The sequence below is a fragment of the Acipenser ruthenus genome, chromosome 19 (genome assembly GCF_902713425.1).
Source record: "Acipenser ruthenus chromosome 19, fAciRut3.2 maternal haplotype, whole genome shotgun sequence".
In the NCBI taxonomy this organism is placed as follows: domain Eukaryota; kingdom Metazoa; phylum Chordata; class Actinopteri; order Acipenseriformes; family Acipenseridae; genus Acipenser; species Acipenser ruthenus.
In genome coordinates, this window is record NC_081207.1 from 2,083,507 (window position 1) to 2,101,234 (window position 17,728).

At 42.4% G+C, this 17,728-nt stretch overlaps 2 protein-coding genes across 3 annotated transcripts; one reads left to right on the forward strand and one right to left on the reverse strand.

Annotated features, from left to right (window-relative positions):
• Positions 1–747: 747 nt before the first annotated feature.
• On the reverse strand, positions 748–5,079 carry LOC117424340 (small ubiquitin-related modifier 2). Its single transcript, XM_034040581.3, has 4 exons — positions 4,954–5,079; positions 2,628–2,756; positions 1,955–2,026; positions 748–1,460 (listed from the first exon to the last, which is right to left on the reverse strand). Exons 1-4 carry the CDS (start codon positions 4,972–4,974, stop codon positions 1,398–1,400), a joined length of 285 nt encoding a protein of 94 aa, XP_033896472.1. The 5' UTR covers positions 4,975–5,079; the 3' UTR covers positions 748–1,397.
• A 154-nt stretch (positions 5,080–5,233) lies between these two features.
• On the forward strand, positions 5,234–17,617 carry LOC117424291 (nuclear pore complex protein Nup85-like). Of its 2 annotated transcripts, none has more exons than XM_058992315.1 (19): positions 5,234–5,423; positions 7,116–7,209; positions 7,579–7,735; positions 8,024–8,094; positions 8,228–8,271; positions 8,635–8,704; positions 9,109–9,230; positions 9,585–9,719; positions 9,930–10,052; positions 11,048–11,179; positions 11,961–12,067; positions 12,237–12,320; positions 12,433–12,498; positions 13,438–13,589; positions 14,298–14,415; positions 14,571–14,671; positions 14,961–15,112; positions 15,512–15,607; positions 17,407–17,617. In XM_058992315.1, exons 2-19 carry the CDS (start codon positions 7,149–7,151, stop codon positions 17,506–17,508), a joined length of 1,893 nt encoding a protein of 630 aa, XP_058848298.1. In that variant the 5' UTR covers positions 5,234–5,423; positions 7,116–7,148; the 3' UTR covers positions 17,509–17,617. The 2 variants fall into 2 exon arrangements, with proteins under 2 accessions (XP_058848298.1, XP_058848297.1); XM_058992314.1 differs by lacking the exon at positions 5,234–5,423 and adding an exon at positions 5,917–6,144.
• The last annotated feature ends 111 nt before the right edge of the window (positions 17,618–17,728 follow it).

Genomic DNA, 17,728 nt, shown 5'->3' on the forward strand with positions numbered 1-17,728 from the left:
ATGATTAAACCCTGAGAAATGAAATAACGTAAACTTTCAGTGTTTTTCATGCTAGAACATCATCGAACCTTTGGCCTTAAGTTAATTCCGACCCCAAAGAACTGGCTTTACCCACTGTGTTTTCAACCCCCTTTAGTGGTCGTGAGATCCCCTGCCAGTGTATACTGAACGCATTTCTTTTTAAAGTAGAATTGGGTCCATGAGGTGAAACACAGCCTGGAACGCTGAAGTCCAGCCATTTTGTAGACATTTTAAATTAAAAGAACCTTGAAAGCCCACTGTTGTTTGATTGGTCGGCGGTTTCACCCAATCAGGGTTTTTTTTTTTTTCAATTATTTTACCCCGGTTTTCACCCCAATTTATAGTGCCGGAGGACAACACAGATCTGGCGGCTCCACTGCAGAGCCACAGGCGCCCTATCGGCCACAGGGGTCACTGATGCGGGTGAGCCGTGGATTCCCCTGCCGACCTAAGCCCTCCCTACCCGGGCAGCGCTCAGCCAATTGTGCGCCGCACCCTAGGAACTCACAGTCGGCTGTGACATAGCCTGGATTCGAATCTGCGATCTCCAGGCTATAGGGCACATCCTGCACTCCGCGCGGAGCGACTTTACTGGATGCGCCACTCGGGAGCCCCCTCACCCAATCAGGTTAACAGAATGTCCATAACATTTACTGTGCTTTTGATGTACAGATACAAGAGAACAAACGGAAATGAGGTTAATAGAAATGATTAAAATAAAAAAAATAAAATAAAAAGAATTTTATTTTAAACAAGAAATTTATTAAACAATACAGATGTTTGACTTGACTACAACCCCTTTTGGATTTAGTTTTCATATGGCCTAATCAAACTACTATTATTAAGACAAAAGATTCTACATGTAACCACTACAATAAAAAAAAAGATAAAATCCATCCATTCTGATAAAATAAAACAAAAGGATAAGCAGTTAATCTGACAATTAACAAATCTCAATCTCCCATGGAATGAGACAAAAAAATCATTTACTGGGTTACTAATTTCAGGGTGATGTCACTAGCAAACCTAAAGCATTGTACCTTCAGAGGAACCAGCTCTCTCACCCCTCCAGCCAACTAAATAGCATCACTTTTGGTCAGATGTGACAAGGGCCGCTATTGAAAAGCTACATTTCAGTGTTTTAATGTGTGCGCGTGCGTGCGTGTGTGTGTCTCAACACTGAGGTTATTTTTTTATGTACAAAGCAAAAAAAAAAAAAAAGGAAGAAGGGAAACACTATACAACAGTACTTTAGTATAACTGTGAAAACCTCTCGAAGTTTGTACTGATTTCTTTTTTTTCTTGGTGTTGGTAATGGGAACAGTTCTCAAAATGAGCAAAAATAAAAACAACAATCCGCCGCCAGGTTGTTTCAATCAGTAGAGGCCTCCTGTTTGCTGCTGAAACACATCGATCGTATCTTCATCTTCCATTTCCAACTGTTACAGCAAAAAGAGAGAGCCACGTGTTACCAAAAAGAACAAAGCACACAGCATGCATGCAAACGCACACTAGAAGACTCTGCAGCAGCTTTTATCCATCCAGGGAAATCATTTGTTCGGTTGATGTTTATTCAGCAACATGCATTTCTTTTAAGAAGAACAATATACATTTGCACGGTGGATCAAGGTTTAGAGACAAAGCTGCAGTGTGTTAAAAGGGTTAGAGCTGGTGCAGGCGTATATTCTAATCAGATCGGCTGTATAATCCCAGGGTCAGGATTTCATTTGCAAGTCGAGAATATACTATATGCAAAACAACTTAGGATATTTCTAGGATTTACCAATGTAAAGAAAACAAGCAAACAAAGTGTCTGTACAGAAACGGATCTGCAAGGTTCTGGTCAGGACAGCGCAGAGCCCTTGCACCCGTTGAATGGGACTGCATCTATATTTTTGGGGCCCCTTTTTTCACTGGCTAGTAGATGTCTCACCTGTGCAGGTGTGTCCGTCTCGTTGATGGGCTGCCCATCGAACCGAAACCTGATTTGCCTCATCGATAAGCCCTGTGGAGAAGCAGAGTCCGGGGTTAACCAGGTATAGAGAGCTACGGTTCAGCATCCTTGTGCTTGGCTCCACCTGGCTGGGATTAAGTCTTGGTTATGCACTCAAGCACCATTACAACACTGAAGTCTTACTTAGCCAGATTTTGCTGGGGGAAAAAGGAGGTTTTAGAAAATATAATGTCTGCAATAACGAGAACAATGGCCTTTCAAGTCATTTAGTAGATAAATGAAGAAACATTTAAAAAAAAAAAAAAGTAGTAGGTTTAGTGAACAATTCAGGAGTCAAATGAAATCCAGCGGAGGGCAGGAATCACCAAGGACAGGAAAGGTCCACATTGCCCAAGAAGCTTGCCCCACATCCCCTTGCTTTAGCTCTTTAATCAGTTCATACTTGTTGCTTCAAAAAGAAACAAGACAATGGGAACAAAGGTCAGAATGCCAGACCCTCCCTGCCCATCCCTTTCCTGTGTGCGAGATATTTAATTAATTTTGTCGACTCGCAGGGAGCTTTATGAAGACTAAAAAAGGGTTTGCATGTGTTTTGTTTAGAGATGGTGGCAGCCTCGGTGCGGATGCATGAACTGTGCCCCGTCTTTCTTACCTGTCGCTCGCAGTAAGCTTTCATGAGTTTGCTGAGCGGCGTGTGCCTCTTGATTTTGAACTGCACCACGGAGCCGTCCTGACCCGCAACCTTGAGGTTAATGTGGTCGTTGTTTTCTGTCTTCACGTCCTGAAATTGATACAACAGTCAATTTAGATTCAACCACACATGTCCAGTGACATCAGCTCCCAGCCCCGTGGTTCAATGAAGCGAGGTCAGGCAATGCTTCAGGATAGCACTTGACTGAATTAGCTCTAGTGCTTACATGATACTTAGATATACAGTTCTTAACAGAAACTGAAAGCACAAAGCAAGCACACTGGCTTTGAAGCACCTGCAAGGTTTTTAGTTTTCTTCAAAGAACAGTTCCTGGCTAGAGATGTCCTTTGTAAGGCTGCAAACAATTGAAGCCATTCCTCCAATTGAACAATTAAACCTTATATTTAGAAACAGAAACATGCCCATGAGCTCAGCACGCCACCTGCTGGATAACTGCATTGCCACAAAGTCAAAACTCTAAAACAGCTTTTCTGGAATATTAGACACCAGTGGCGAGACTGCCTCAACCTTGCCTTACTTACATTCTTCTTACTCGTTTCCTACCTTGTGTAGGGTTGAAGGTTGAGGATGTGCACGAAAGTTTTAAATGTTGGGGGGTTTGATAATGTTTTAAAATGGGATGTGGCAGACAGTGGAAAAGGAAACGCCCAAGATTACAGCAGCCTTACCACCGGGTGTCACTGTTGCTATTAGTCTGCTGAAGGGAATTTATTTTATGTGCTTTAATTCAATTAAGCCTGGTAAACATTACTGTCTGGAGGACAGTACTCATACAAAGCAGTGGATGCACCTCTCCCTGGAACATCAATATAAACCAAACCAGTCCATTGCAAATGCCACAGGAGTCATGGAAGACGACTCCCATTAAATTGCAGTTTGAGCCATTTTAACCTGCTGCAAATTACAGGCAACCAAATCAGGCATTTTACAGTAAAACCAATGCAAGGCTAAACTAAGAAGTGTCGATTCATAAAAGCGATTAGAAAACCCGAACCACGCTTTAGCAAGGGATCGGACAGAGATTTGCTAGAACCGGACCCCATGCCTTGAAATCTGTTAAAAGATGCACCAGCACTGTTCAGTGTAGTTTCAATAAGAAGTTCAAAACAGTGAACTTATCAGTCAGAGATACTAGCATTGTAATAGTAATGAGTGCGGGTGGTGGCGTCTCACTGTAAAAAAATATTGCAGGATTCCCCCTTCTGACCAGTCAGTTCCTAATCACCGCGGGTACAAAGGAAAAGCAATCCTACGGTGCAGAACAGGGCTTTAAGCTGCTATTTACTTAAGGGCTTACTTAACATGCAGAATACATCCCCATGGCCCCTATACATCGCTGCCCCAAGAATTGGCGGGATCTAGGAATAGCCGCTAATATTGAGAAAAGCGTGGATCTGACAAAAACTGTTAAGGGAGGCAACAGGGTTTATGTTGTAGCTTTATTATTATTATTATTAAACGCTGCTTCTGACATTGCTACAAGTAACCGGCTACAACGTTGTACCCCCCAAGCAACGTGTGTGCCTTTGTTTCATATGCGGAGTTACATTTCAAGAGAACCTAAAAAAGCAGGCTGAGCGGCAAGCTTTAATACTAGGACAGTGAAACCGAGTCACCTTTAATAACCACACTTTACGAGACGGAGTTTTAGTTTTCTGATGCAGTTAGAATTAAACAAAAATACTTATTCTCAAATTAAGTCACTCAAACACAGACACACACACAGACACACACACACAGACACACACACACAGACAGACACACACACACACACACACAGACACACACACAGACACACACACAGACACACACACACAGACACACACACAGACACACACACACACACACACAGACACACACACAGACACACACACACACAGACACACACACACACACACACACACAGACAGACACACACACACACACAGACAGACACACACACACACACACACACAGAGGCGGCGATGCACCACCAAAACTATTTTTCCAAAGTTCTAAACGACGTCCTTATTTAAAGACTTTTAATTCAGTTAAATGAAATAAATAAAGTTGTATGCGATTCGCTTGCCCGCCTCTGCAGCCCCCATTCCCTTCCGGTCTTATCAGGCATAGGGTCTTTAACCTGGTCAATACATTTGTTCTATTTAAAAATAACTTTTCAATGCCACCTTTGAGCTGATGCAACAAAACGTTAAAGGCGCATACACGCATCCTATGGTTGGCTGTGTTTTTCTTTAACTGTCTTTTCTTTTTTTAACAAACTCACCTTGGGTTTCTCGTCCGCCATGGTTATCCTCACCGCGCTTCTCTACGCCGCCACACAAAGGGTCCTCGGTAACGCGCACGTCCGCGCCGCCGAACTATAAAACCGGCCGCCCGTGCGCGCGCACGCAATATTGCGCGTTCGCGCGATCGGGTTTTCATTGAACGGCGCAGGTCACGTGGGCAGAATAGCCGTGCGCGCCCGGGCGGTCTGACGTAATTTACGTTATATAGCGTGCTTTAGAGCGCGCTAAAGACGCGGGCACGCGCTTGTCGAATCATTTTATTCGTTTTTGTTTAAAAAAAAGAAAATCAAAACACACACTTCTTATTTTAAATGAGACAACATGTTGATATCCAAACACTTTTTTTTTCTCCCCATGGTGGTATTTCAACGGTATAGTATACAGGGTATATTTTCAATACAAAGGACTGTTTCTGGAAAATTCTGGAGAAGAGGCCAGCTGATCTGAGGTAGCCATCTTGTTTTTGAGCCATGAGTATTTGTGTGTATTGAAAAAAAGTCAAATAAGACCATGGCAAGCAGCTTTTTAAAACATTGCTGCTGATATTCTGTCAACTGGGTGTACAAAGTAGCTCGGGCAGAAATACAATACATGCAGTAAATCCCATTGGATGATTACTTATGTCTGTTATCAATAGTTATTCTGTGCTTCACACATTAGATACAGTGCATGACCAAACACTAGTTAAAAAAAATTATCAATATATTAAAGTGGCAATAGATACTAAAAATCATAGTATCATGGATTATGATTTTTAACACAGTGATAGCAGCAAGACTCCCTTTGTATAGCAGTATGATCAATTCCTGGTTTTACTATGAGTTTAATCAGGCACACCCTGAGCTTGTTACCTATATACTAAGGTTAATCACGCACATATTAAAAACTGGAATGGGTGTAACTGTTATGCAATAGGAGTCTCTCTCTCTCTCCCCCCCCCGTCCACCCCCGGCATTTTCTTTCAGGCATCTGTGTAGACACCCTCCCACAAGCCCGGGCCGAGGCGGGGTCCTTTTGTTGTACTGTAGAAGGTAGCGCTGTGCAAATTAATGTAATTATTTTCAATTCATAATTTTTAAACGGTAACTTTCTACACAGTAAAGATTCCGGTTTTTTTTTATTATTGTTTTGCTGAAATGGAGGAAGTAGACGTGGAGCCCGCTATTACCGTATGTATTTTGTATTCATAATTTTCAGAAGTAAATTTAAACTACAGTACAGAATACATTGGCAGCGTGCATCAGTTCACGTCTCTGGCACTGTATCACTGTATCAGTGTGACAAGCATGCAGGTTTGAAATGGAATTTTCCTCCGGTGTTGTCAGTTACCTTACTAGATAGACATGTTCGATTATGTTTTTAATTTAACACATGGTATTTAATTTGTCATTACCTTTCTACATTGCTGTGCTCACATAACCTTCTTCCGTACAAGAAACGAGACCGTGATATAATAGGGTCTTTAACTGTGTATTATTATTATTGTTCTTATTATATACTTTTTAGATCATAACATTTTGTGCCTCGGATTTATTTTATCCACTGATACTTCTTATTAGTTTTTAATGTTATTAGATTTATGTGACCAAGGTGGGGGTCAATGCCTGTTTTTCAATTCCAATTCCTTTTTTTAAAATCAATTCCATTTTTAATCATTCATTTAGCAGACGCTTTTATCCAAAGCTACACTACGCGGTGAACTATGAATCAACAGCTGCAGAGTCACTTACAATAGGGCCCTTTTAATCCATTTGAACACATCATGGATCAAAATTGCAATTAGCAGTATTCTGTTAAAATTAGCTTCTCACAGTGGCAACACGTTACTTAAACCGATGCCACTGTTTGTTAGTCAATTAAACTGGCTTCAATCCCAACAATTCTTAAAATATCAATTCCATTTCCTTTGAAGATTTAGAATTGGAACTGGAATTGACAGCAACCATGTATGACACCCTTCAGTCTGCAATGCAAAATCAATCTGTACCAGGCAATGTGAGCCAGAGCTGGGTTGATGGTCAGGGTCTGCGGGTGCAGCGAGCTATTGAAGTTTTTTACCTGTCATGGACAGGCAGGCTGATTTACTGTACCCTGCATGCTTGCGAGTGATTTCTGGTTGTTTCTTGTGTAATTGCTGCAGGTGATCCCTGGGGTGGATTCGGGTCAGAGGCACATGGGGTTTGTGTGGGGTCCTGGAGATATCCTGCTGTATGAGACACAGCGCAAGGGAACAGGTGAGCAACAGTTTAAACCCAGCTAAACAAAGGAAACCGCTACGTCTGCAGCAGCGTTGCTGCCAATGCTGGAAATACCAGTGAAGCTGACCGTTCACCATGAGGCACCAGTGATGATGATGTTTGGAAACTGGAATCTGAATTTACCAACCCTTATTAGCGCTAGTCTTCTATTACCTAATGTTTCTTTAAGTAAGTCCAACACTAGTGCTAATCAGTATCTATGAAACCAGCCGATAATCGGTACCAAGGACAGAAAAGCTTATACAGTTTGAGCTGGTCCAGGGTTTTCTGGGTGCCTAATACAGCCCCCTTGAGCTCCTCCATCCCTGGAGTACCATTCTTCCCTTGTCCGTGTGCTTTCTTCAGGCTCCGGCGAAGCAGGCTGCCCTTTAATTCACGTGGTCAGGAAGGACGAGGATATTTACTCACCGATTCTGCGCAAACTCTTCAACGAATCCCATCACATCTTTGTGGGGCTGCAGCAGAGTAAGGAGGAGACGTCCAGCAAAACGAAGAGACCGCAGTGAGTTGCTTCCTCAGGGAAGCGCTGATGTTATAGGGATGGGATAAGGTCATTTTATCAGGGTTGTGCGGCTGTGAGGATGGGGGCGGGGGGCTGAGATAATGCACTAGGATTCCATTTAAACACTGCCATAGATAGGGGAGCTGAATAGGGTTCATGTAGGTGGGTTTAGGACAGGCTGTTACTGTAATGTGGTAGTGTAGGGTAGGAGACATCAGTCCTCACTTTCCGTTGCCTGATGCATGTATTTCTATATATTTGCATCCCCCCCCCTCCCTTTTTCTGCAGGTTTGTCAGTGTTAGCAAGAACTACAGATCGGTGATAAGAGCATGCATGGAGGAACTACAACAAATTGCAGGTGCGAAACAGGATATGCATTGCAGAATAGAATCTGATAATTATGTGTTAATATTAAATCGAACATCTTTGGCTGACAAGCAGCTGGGAACCAGCTTGTAAAGTCGGAATTTTATTTATTTTTTTCTCCTCAGTTTCTACACGTGACTCTGCCTTGTCAACACAATACTGCAGCCAAGTAAGGAATTGACATCTTTATCAGTTTAACTATATGATTTATAAACACAATTGTGTTCCCCCTGACCATTTCAGAGCACAGGATTGCAATATACTAGAAACCCCTAATTCCTATAAATGTTGGCCATCTGCACACAAGAGCATTCCTTTACTAACATTTACCTATACTGGAAACAAATGTCTGCATTTTGTTTCAATTTTGTATTGACAGATTGTTGACGTTGAAGTGTAACCTCATAGATGACATGGTTTTATAACTATTACAAGAAAATACGTCATATTAATGATGACAACTTGGATGTTCCTGGTTGAGAGGCTCTTTGTGGATTTGCTTCAGGGGCTTACTTTGTGAATATTTTGTCAGGTTTCGATTCTACTGGCTGTGGAGCTGATTTGGAATCTATGTGAGGTCCTCTTCATTGAAGCAGCCCCAGGTAAGGGTACTAAAGCAGCTACTACAGTACTTGCAAATACAGAACACTGGCGTTAACTTGAGTTTTTTTACTGTTCAAAAATAAAGTGGATTTGGTAGATATTTAATTTCACAATACAGTAGCAACAGACGTAGCAGAAATTGATTTTGCTAAGAACTTTCTACTGGAATGATTAGTCTTCTAGAAGTCTTCATGTTTATTTTTCTATGAGCCTGCACACACGTAGACTATAGCTGGCTGAAAAAATCAACTTAAACAAAAACAAACAGCATCTGCTTTAGGTATTACTACATTGCTCAGGTTGAATACTTCACTCCCTATTCCACCACCCACGGTACTATGCGTCAGCCCTTGAAGGGTTGTGGAAAGTGCTGCAGTATTAACCTGTGTTTCCTGGTTCTCAGCGGGCTCTCTCCTGCTGCATCTCTTGGACTGGGTCCGGCTGCACAAAGCTGATGTGGATGAGAAGGCTCAGGAGGTCCTGCACAGCGACAGCCCAACGAGGCACCACAAGTACTGGGACGTGGTGAGCTCCAACATCTGACCCTCTGTCTGGATCTCTCTGCCCCAAGATGTCTGGAATCTTCTCTCGTCTAGCTACCACTCTGACCTGACTGTCTGTCACGCTGCTTTCTCTCCTGTCTTTTGGCCCACGTCCTGTCCTCTCTCCCCTCTCACTCGTGCTCCTTGCCCCCCAATGTTGTGTTCCATGTCTTGCTCCCCTCTCTCTCGTCTGCTCTTGATTTTCCTCCTCCTCTTTCTATGTCTTTTTCTGCCCTTGTTTTTCCTCCTCACTCTGTTCCATGCTTGCTGCTCCGGTCTTGCTTCCATCCCTCTCTCTCTTGCCCTGACCGTGCCCGTCGCTCTCTTGTTGCTGCAGGTGATCTGCTACGTGCTGCAGGGACGGATGGATGAGGCCAGGCAAATGTTGGCCAAGCAGGCAAGCCAGCAGCCAGCAGCCAGAAGTATGTTCAAAACCCTGGACAGCCTCATGAAGAAAATGCCAGTCTTCAATGTATGTACGGCGTTGGAGAAATTCAATTTTTTATTTATTTTTATCATTTAGAATTTTGTGGTTGATTTTGTTTTATAATGCATACCAGTGCTGAGAAATTCCAGGTTTACCTACCCCCCCCAAATTATCAAAAAGAAAACTGGCATTCCATTATTTTTTTTATTTTTTTTTTTCAATTTTGAAACGTTTCTAACCCTGCTGTCTCCTCAGCCGGTTGGCAGTCAGACGCTGACGGAGTTTGATTTGAAATGGAGACACTGGCACGAGGAGTGTGAGCTGCACTTGCAGGATGGGTCCTTCAGCTCCAACTCCAACCTGGAGACAATCTGCAAGGTGAGCAGAGCAGCAAACAGCACCCGCAACACCGACTTCATTGTGAATCTTGCAGGCACTTGAAAAACATTTAGAATTTAATGAGACTTGGTGGTCCAGTGGTTAAAGAAAGGGGCTCGTTACCAGGAGGTTGCCGGTTCAATCCTAGCCACACTGTGACCCTGGTGTGTAGTTCACCCCCTTGTCTCTGTAAGTTGCTTTGGATAAAAGTGTCTGCTAAATGATTAGTAATAATAAAGTCCAGGGCAAAGACACACATTTTCTTAGATTCTCTCAATGTAGAATTAATTTAAACAATTTACTAAACTGATTTCTATTCCCAAACTGGACTGTTTGTGGATACGTTTTTCAACCACATCTTTTTCTTCCTAGTTTCCAGAAAACAGATTTTGAGGGTATATGTTCCAGATGAGATTAATTTAAGTTGTGGGAGTTTTTTTTTTTTTTTTTTAATTTTTTTTTTCAGGACACCCCTCAATTATTGCAATATCATCAGTATAATTTGTTATACTGTATAAAATAGCAAGGAGTTTGCAAGAGAATATCTGAGTAATCAATAGAACATTGAACCCATTTCCATCGTGGGTTACATGTTCTAGAACTCCCCAAAGAGTGCCTCCACTGCATAATGCTTTAATAGTCTTTACAGCATGTGGTGACATTTGAGCAAAACACAATTAGGTTTATTATAGGCTTTATGAAGGGCTTTATCCAGCTTTTTCGTGTAAACCTCTGAACACCATTAAACCAGTTAAGCCAATTAAGCAGAAACTTAACAAGTTGTTCTAAAACATGAATCTTCTTGGGGTTATAATTGCTGCCATTGTTAGCAACACATTACCAGCTTTTCTATAGACAAACTCCTGAGTGCACATGGCTTGTGTGCTTAAGCAGATAGAGCTGCGTGTACACATGCTCACTCACGCTGTAGGTCAAGCATAAAGATAATACACATTACATTTAATTTATTTATTTTATTTTTTCTTCTCCTTTAGATTCTTCTAGGCCATGAAGAGACTCTGTTGAACCAGAAGGAGCAGCTTTCCACTTGGTACCATCTCCTTGTGACCAGACTTCTGTACACACACCCCTCTGTGAAACCTACAGAGCTCCACTACTACGCACAGGTACTGCAGCCACACCCTGAATGTTGAATTCCAAGAGTCGCTTCAGTGTATCGGTGGGGTCAAAGAGGAAGTAGCGGGGTTCCAAAAAAATATAGTGTTACACGTCCTGCTACAACTGTGTAAATAACGTACCGGTCGTTTTTCTTTTCACGGTTAACATCCTGGCAACTTTTAACACTTTCAACTTTAAAGTCTGTTTCAAAGCTCTTTTCAAAATGTCCGCTCTAGTGCCCTGATAGGTAGTGTAAGGATTATTGCCCACATTGTCAAACAGGTAACACAGCAAGAAATTAATGATTTTTAAAAAAAAAAAAAAATTTTAATTGCTCTTCCTGCAGTGATTTTAGAGGACACAAGCTGGCATTTTGAAAAGCGTTTTTAAACAGTTAAGTGTAAAAAGTTGTCAGGGTGTTAACAATGGAAAGAGAAATTACAGGTCCGTTATTTAAACAGTTGTAGCAGCGCGCGGGGACGTGTAACGCTGCATTTTTCAGAACCACGCTACTTACTCTCTAACTTGACCGCTTTACCTGCGCTCGCCTACAGCCACTCGTATTCTACATCGTTGTGGACTATTTTCTAATATATATATTAGATCATTAACTATGTGGTGAATGACATCACAAGCACATTAATATATTTAAATAGAAATAAGAGTACAGTTACCATGGCACCAAAAGCCCTTGTTCAACATACCAAAAAATACAGTGGGAAGAGTCAGGATGTTAAGGTCCACCGCTGTTTAGATTAATAAAACCCAGGTATCTCATTGGCTTTTCAGTCCAGCATGGATTTGTTCCTGGACAACCGGAGTGCCCCCGAGCCGCTGGACAGCATCCTCCTGGCTGCCTTCGAGTTTGACATTCACCAGGTCATCAAGGACTGCAGGTGAGCGATCCAGCCAGCGTGCCTGTCCGCAGCAGCACATGCCTTCGCTTGTATGCGAGGCACAACCAGAACAACAGTGTTTGATGTTGAGAATTCAGTGCAACGCAATCGGGTTCAGTTTTACACTGGTGTCTGTTACCCGTAGTTAAACTGTCATCTCCTCCAACAGCATTGCTCTCAGTAACTGGTGGTTTGTAGCCCATTTGACAGACCTGCTGGACCACTGCAAACTCCTTCAGTCCCACAACCTTCAGTGAGTATGCATTTTATATTTACACAGGCAAGTCCTGGGCTGGCTTAGCTGCTGCTGCTTCCTGTTCTATTCTTTTATGAGATGTAATTTCTCTGACGTTTCTTTCGTCCAGCTTTGGCTCCAATCTGAGAGAGTTCCTCCTCTTGGAATATGCGTCAGGACTGTTTACACACCACAGGTAAGGCGCCCGTTCTTGAGCTGTGTTTCTGAACTCATTTTGCTATACTCCCATCTGTAGTACATTTAATAAGAAATCTGATCAAAATTCAATTGGTCCAGGGGCCCCTGAGTGGCGCATCCGGTAAAGGCACTCTGGGAGTGCCCAGGGGGCGGCAATTGGCTGAGCGGCGCCGGTGGGGGGGCCCTGTAGACTGGCCGGGCGCCTGCAGGCTTGCCTGTAAGTTGCTCAGAGCTGCGTGGTCCTCCGATGCTGTAGCTCTGAGGTGGCTGCATGGCGGGCCTGCAGAGTGAAAAGCAGCGGACGGCTGATGGCACACGTTTCTGAGGACGCGTGTGTCTGTCTTTGTCCCTCCCGAGTCAGCGCGGGGGTGGCAGCAGTGAGCCGGGTTGAAATAAACAATAATTGGGCTTACCAAATTGGGGAGAAAATAAGAAAAATAATTGGCTATTCCAAATTTAAAAAAAAAAAAAAAAAAAAAAATTCAATTGGTCCTTGTTTCCCCTATTCAGTAATGATGAGGCATGACTTTTTAAATTTAATAATGTAAAAAAAAGATACTGTAATTACACCCATTTCATATTTATATTGCATTTGTTTTCATGTTACATCTGACTTATGTTTAACTTTAAATAAAGGGGGTATTTTCAGCACACTTCCATAAGGGAAAGTGGAAAATCCAGTTTGTTGATCTTAATTCAGTCTATCAAACCCTAAACCTAATCCCTACCAACCTTACTGTGATGTATTTTTCTATTTGTTCCCCCCACACCTCACCAATCTTAACTATGCTCCCTGAGATCTCAACAAACTATTTTACAGCGGTGGTAAATGCTTTGTGAATATGGCCCAATGGCTCTGATTTATATAGTGGCAGCACAGTGTACTGTGCGTGTCTGTCCTGACACCTGTGTGTGTGTGTGTGTGTGTGTGTCCCAGCCTGTGGCAGCTGGCGGTGGATTACTTCGATCACTGCCCGGAGTTTGGGAGGATGTACCTGGAGCTGCAAATCGAGAGGGTTCCCCTGGACACGGAGCGCAAGGCCCTCAAGGTGCTGCGGATCTGTGAGCAGAGGCAGCTGGCAGAGCAAGGTAAGGCAGGGTTTGTGCAGCATTGCAAGGTAAGGCAGGGTTTGTGCAGCATTGCAAGGTAAGGCAGGGTTTGTGCAGCATTGCAAGGTAAGGCAGGGTTTGTGCAGCATTGCAAGGTAAGGCAGGGTTTGTGCAGCATTGCAAGGTAAGGCAGGGTTTGTGCAGCATTGCAAGGTAAGGCAGGGTTTGTGCAGCATTGCAAGGTAAGGCAGGGTTTGTGCAGCATTGCAAGGTAAGGCAGGGTTTGTGCAGCATTGCAAGGTAAGGCAGGGTTTGTGCAGCATTGCAAGGTAAGGCAGGGTTTGTGCAGCATTGCAAGGTAAGGCAGGGTTTGTGCAGCATTGCTGTCCGGGGCAATAGGGGTTCAGATTGTACCATTGGGTACAGCAGTGCCTGACAAACATTGTTGTTTTTTATGTTAAAATATTCTCTTCTTCCCTTTTTATCTGTCATTTTAATATCCAAAGATTTGTCGTAGCTCTACCATTGTTTTTTTTTTTTTTTTTTTTGACAAACAACACGATTATACAGTTTACTGGAACTGTCCAAACAGGAACCTTTTTGTGTCTCTTTACTAGATAAACTATTGATGTAAACATGTATCTAGAAAACTGGTAATTTAACACTTCAAAGGGTGGGTGGGGTATTCTAGTTGTAAAATGCCCCTCGTCCTGAAGATAATTCCCTAACCCTGTTGCGTTTCTGCAGTGCGCAGCATCTGTAAGATCATGGCAAAGAAAGCCGTGAGAAACAACCGGCTGGGCTCTGCGCTGTCCTGGAGCATCCGAGCTAAAGACGCTGCCTTCGCCACCCTCATCTCCGACAGGTTCGTCACCCTCCCCTCCCCTCCCCCTACACGTGGAAGTTTAGTCATAACCCCTTCATGACAACCAACCCCCTACCAAAGTGCAGGCTCTTTTTCTCAGTTCATTTTGTCCTTGCCTGCTCTCATTAATCGCTCCCCCTGTCCTGCCTCTCCAGGTTTCTGCAGGATTATTGTGCTCGGGGCACCTTCTCTGACCTGGACCTCATCGACAATCTGGGGCCTGCCATGCTGCTCAGCGACCGGCTCACCTTCCTAGGTACGTACTTCACCAACAAGAGCTCCAGTCTCTTGTGTTTCTTTTTCATATTCCCCACTACTGACAAATACAGCACCTTCTAAACGGAGGGTTCGGGCTACCCCTGTAGTCATAACTACTGTATCTGTCTGCATCTCCATTGGTTTTCAAATCATTGTGTGTGTGTGTGTGTGTGTGTTTAAAGGATAACTACAAACTATTTCTTTCTAGAGAGAAAGAAAAGATCTGACCTCATTCGTCCCTGTTTGTTGTTGTGTTCTCGTTGAATTCTCGTGTTGCGTGTTTCCAGGGAAGTACCGTGAGTTCCACAAGCTGTACGGAGAGAAGAGGTTTGCTGAGGCTGCCAAGTTGCTGCTCTCGCTCATGACGGCCAGAATTGCCCCCCGTAGCTTCTGGATGACCCTCCTTACTGACGCACTGCCCCTGCTGGAGCAGAAACAGGTCCGTATCGGCACGATCGAGAATTTAGGAGATCATTCAAATATGTGATCATCGTGTACCAAGGTTATGCCTATCAAACATACCGTGCCTGTGTGTTTGCAGGTCTGTTTGAGTGTATAATATGTAAAAGCTTTTTGTGTAGTTTTGATGTTCTGAAGGTGTAAAGGCATTGCAGACAAACAGCTGGTTTCACGGACCTCGATTAGCACTCGTCTTGGATTACCTTACCTAAATTAACATTAGGGAGTCTAAAATTAGTGCTAATCTGGAAATGTGAAAGCAGTCCTAAATGCATTAACTGAAGTGTATACTTCTGCTTTTTTAAGGGTTTTGCATGCATGGTGTTTTTAGGATGTAAACAGGGCTGTTTAAAACATTTTTGTTTTTTGTTTTGTTAAGGTGATATTTTCAGCCGATCAAACCTACGAGCTGATGCACTGCCTGGAGGAGCTGATGTCGGGCAAGACTGAGCCCAGTGAGAAACGTACCGTTCAGGTAAGACTAATTTAAATAGAGAACCTGTGTACAGTCAGCACTCGGATATCCATTACCCAGATACACATCTCCCCTTTTTTACGGTTACTGGAATAGCTGGACAGAAGTTTAGCAGTGAAGTTTTAATCATTAAACAGTTTGAGATACTGTGATGTTTATCTATTTATTTTTTAAATCTTTTGTTGCTTTTGTGCATTTTCATTTGCAAGTGAACTGTGACCATTAGGGCCTTATTGCACTTTATTCTGCAATTTTGAATACAGACTTTGTATATGGTTTTAATTCTGGAAACTGTTTTTTTATATAATATTTTGGTTTTGCTATATTGCATTGCCTTTTATGTTTAACGTAGTTCTGTGCATGGATAATTTAGATTTCATTTTGCTGTTAGGTCGTTAATTGGGAAATTTTACATACCGCTACAATACGTACCGGATTTAAAAGTATGTACTGTATTACAGTTAACGTGTTGTCTCTAGTTTTGACAAGTGATATTTTCAGAATCATGTCGTTCTGAATTAAAATACTACTACTGTTAAATATAGTAGTGTACCAACAAAACCAATGCAGTGCATCTAAGTGGAAGCCTACTTATTTTAAAATACAGTCCTTTCAGATATGTGTTTTTGATATTGTCTGTTTTTCAGGGAACACAAAAAAGATACAAGGGTTGGAACGGGCCAAAATGAAATAATCTGATATGCATCACACACGTTTAACCACCACTGAAGTCAACATTTTATAGGGTCGGATATGTGAGTGCTGACTGTAATACACAATTTCAGAGCTGCAGTTTGGGGAAGTGGGTACAAGTTTTCTTTCCACCAGTCTACACACACAGAGCAGGTCGCTAAGATAAATCAAAACTACTTCATTCAGACTAACGCTTAATGCAGTCTGGAGCAAAAGCAGTGTCAATTATGATAACTGGATCTTCTAGGCTGTTATTTTTTATATCCTAAGCATATTTCATTTGAATGAATATACAGTAGATGCCGGTTATTAGCAACCCTGATAGACAACTTTCGGTTGTTAACATTTTCCCAGGAACCAATCCCATCCCATAGACTTTAATGTTAATGGATTAAGGATATTAGCAACTTTTTTTTTTTTTTTTACAATTTCTATGGCTACGGCACGCACACGAATACATCGCGTGCACGCATCTATTTATGTATCAGTTTTCCTAACACAGCTGTGCATTTATTGAGTATGATTGTCGTCTGTCATCATGGCTTCAGAACGTGTAGACCTTTCTGTAGCCGATGAAGTTCGGATTCTGGAGGCACTACATGAACCCCGTGCTAAATAAGTACGGGTGGCAGAAAAGTTTGGCATCTCAAAATCTGTTGAATCCCGCGATTTACAGCTGGAGGTGGCGAATCTTAAAAAAACAAACATTAACTACTGCATTTAAAATGATGCTTCTTTATGAAATGTAAGTCCTGCATACCAAGAGTGTTTACTGTTTAAGGATATTGCTAGTATGTTGTTGTAGTACTACGTGTACAATACAGTATTTCAGTGCACTGTTTCTACAACTGTAGTATACATCATTTTTCCACATACATAAATGTGGCTTTTCACTTAATAACAAAGTTTGGTTAATAACTTTTTGCTGAGAACCGAGAGGTTGCTAATAAGCGGCATCTACTGTATGTGTGTAATTTTTTTTTTTTTTTGATTTGTCAGTATTTTGATAGATGTCTAAAATGTACATTTTTTGGTGGCAGTAACACTAACTAGGTGGTGAAAGTGTCAGAGATTTCTGTGATTTAAATGCATCTGTTCCTCCACAGGAGGAAGATATAGAAACCACCAAAGTGGAGCTTCTGCGTCTTGCTTTGGCACGGAACCTGGCTGCAGCCGTAGTGAAGGAGGGGACAGTGGACTCGTTATAAACACAGACCAACTTTTCTACATTTTATAAAGCCTGTATATAGCCCAACCGCATCTTTGCAGGATGCCTTTTATGTCTTTGGTAATAAAGTTATTATTGGTTTGCAGAAACATTTTCTTGTATTCTCTAGCAGAAATACATGACTGGCACGGGTCTGGCTGCGTGCGTGCGCACCAGTTTGGCAATACTGGCAGTCATGATTCAATGACAACTAAGGTACT

Excerpts from the sequence above, each read along its gene's own strand:
- LOC117424291 (XM_058992314.1), top strand. The coding sequence starts at position 6,112 with ATGGAGGAAGTAGACGTGGAGCCCGCTATTACC. Across the intron at positions 10,053-11,047 it reads ACCTGGAGACAATCTGCAAG|ATTCTTCTAGGCCATGAAGA; the intron begins GTGAGCAGAGCA and ends CTTCTCCTTTAG. Across the intron at positions 14,416-14,570 it reads GCCACCCTCATCTCCGACAG|GTTTCTGCAGGATTATTGTG; the intron begins GTTCGTCACCCT and ends CTGCCTCTCCAG.
- LOC117424340 (XM_034040581.3), bottom strand. The coding sequence starts at position 4,974 with ATGGCGGACGAGAAACCCAAG. Across the intron at positions 2,757-4,953 it reads TGGCGGACGAGAAACCCAAG|GACGTGAAGACAGAAAACAA; the intron begins GTGAGTTTGTTA and ends TATCAATTTCAG. Across the intron at positions 2,027-2,627 it reads AAGCTTACTGCGAGCGACAG|GGCTTATCGATGAGGCAAAT; the intron begins GTAAGAAAGACG and ends GCTTCTCCACAG.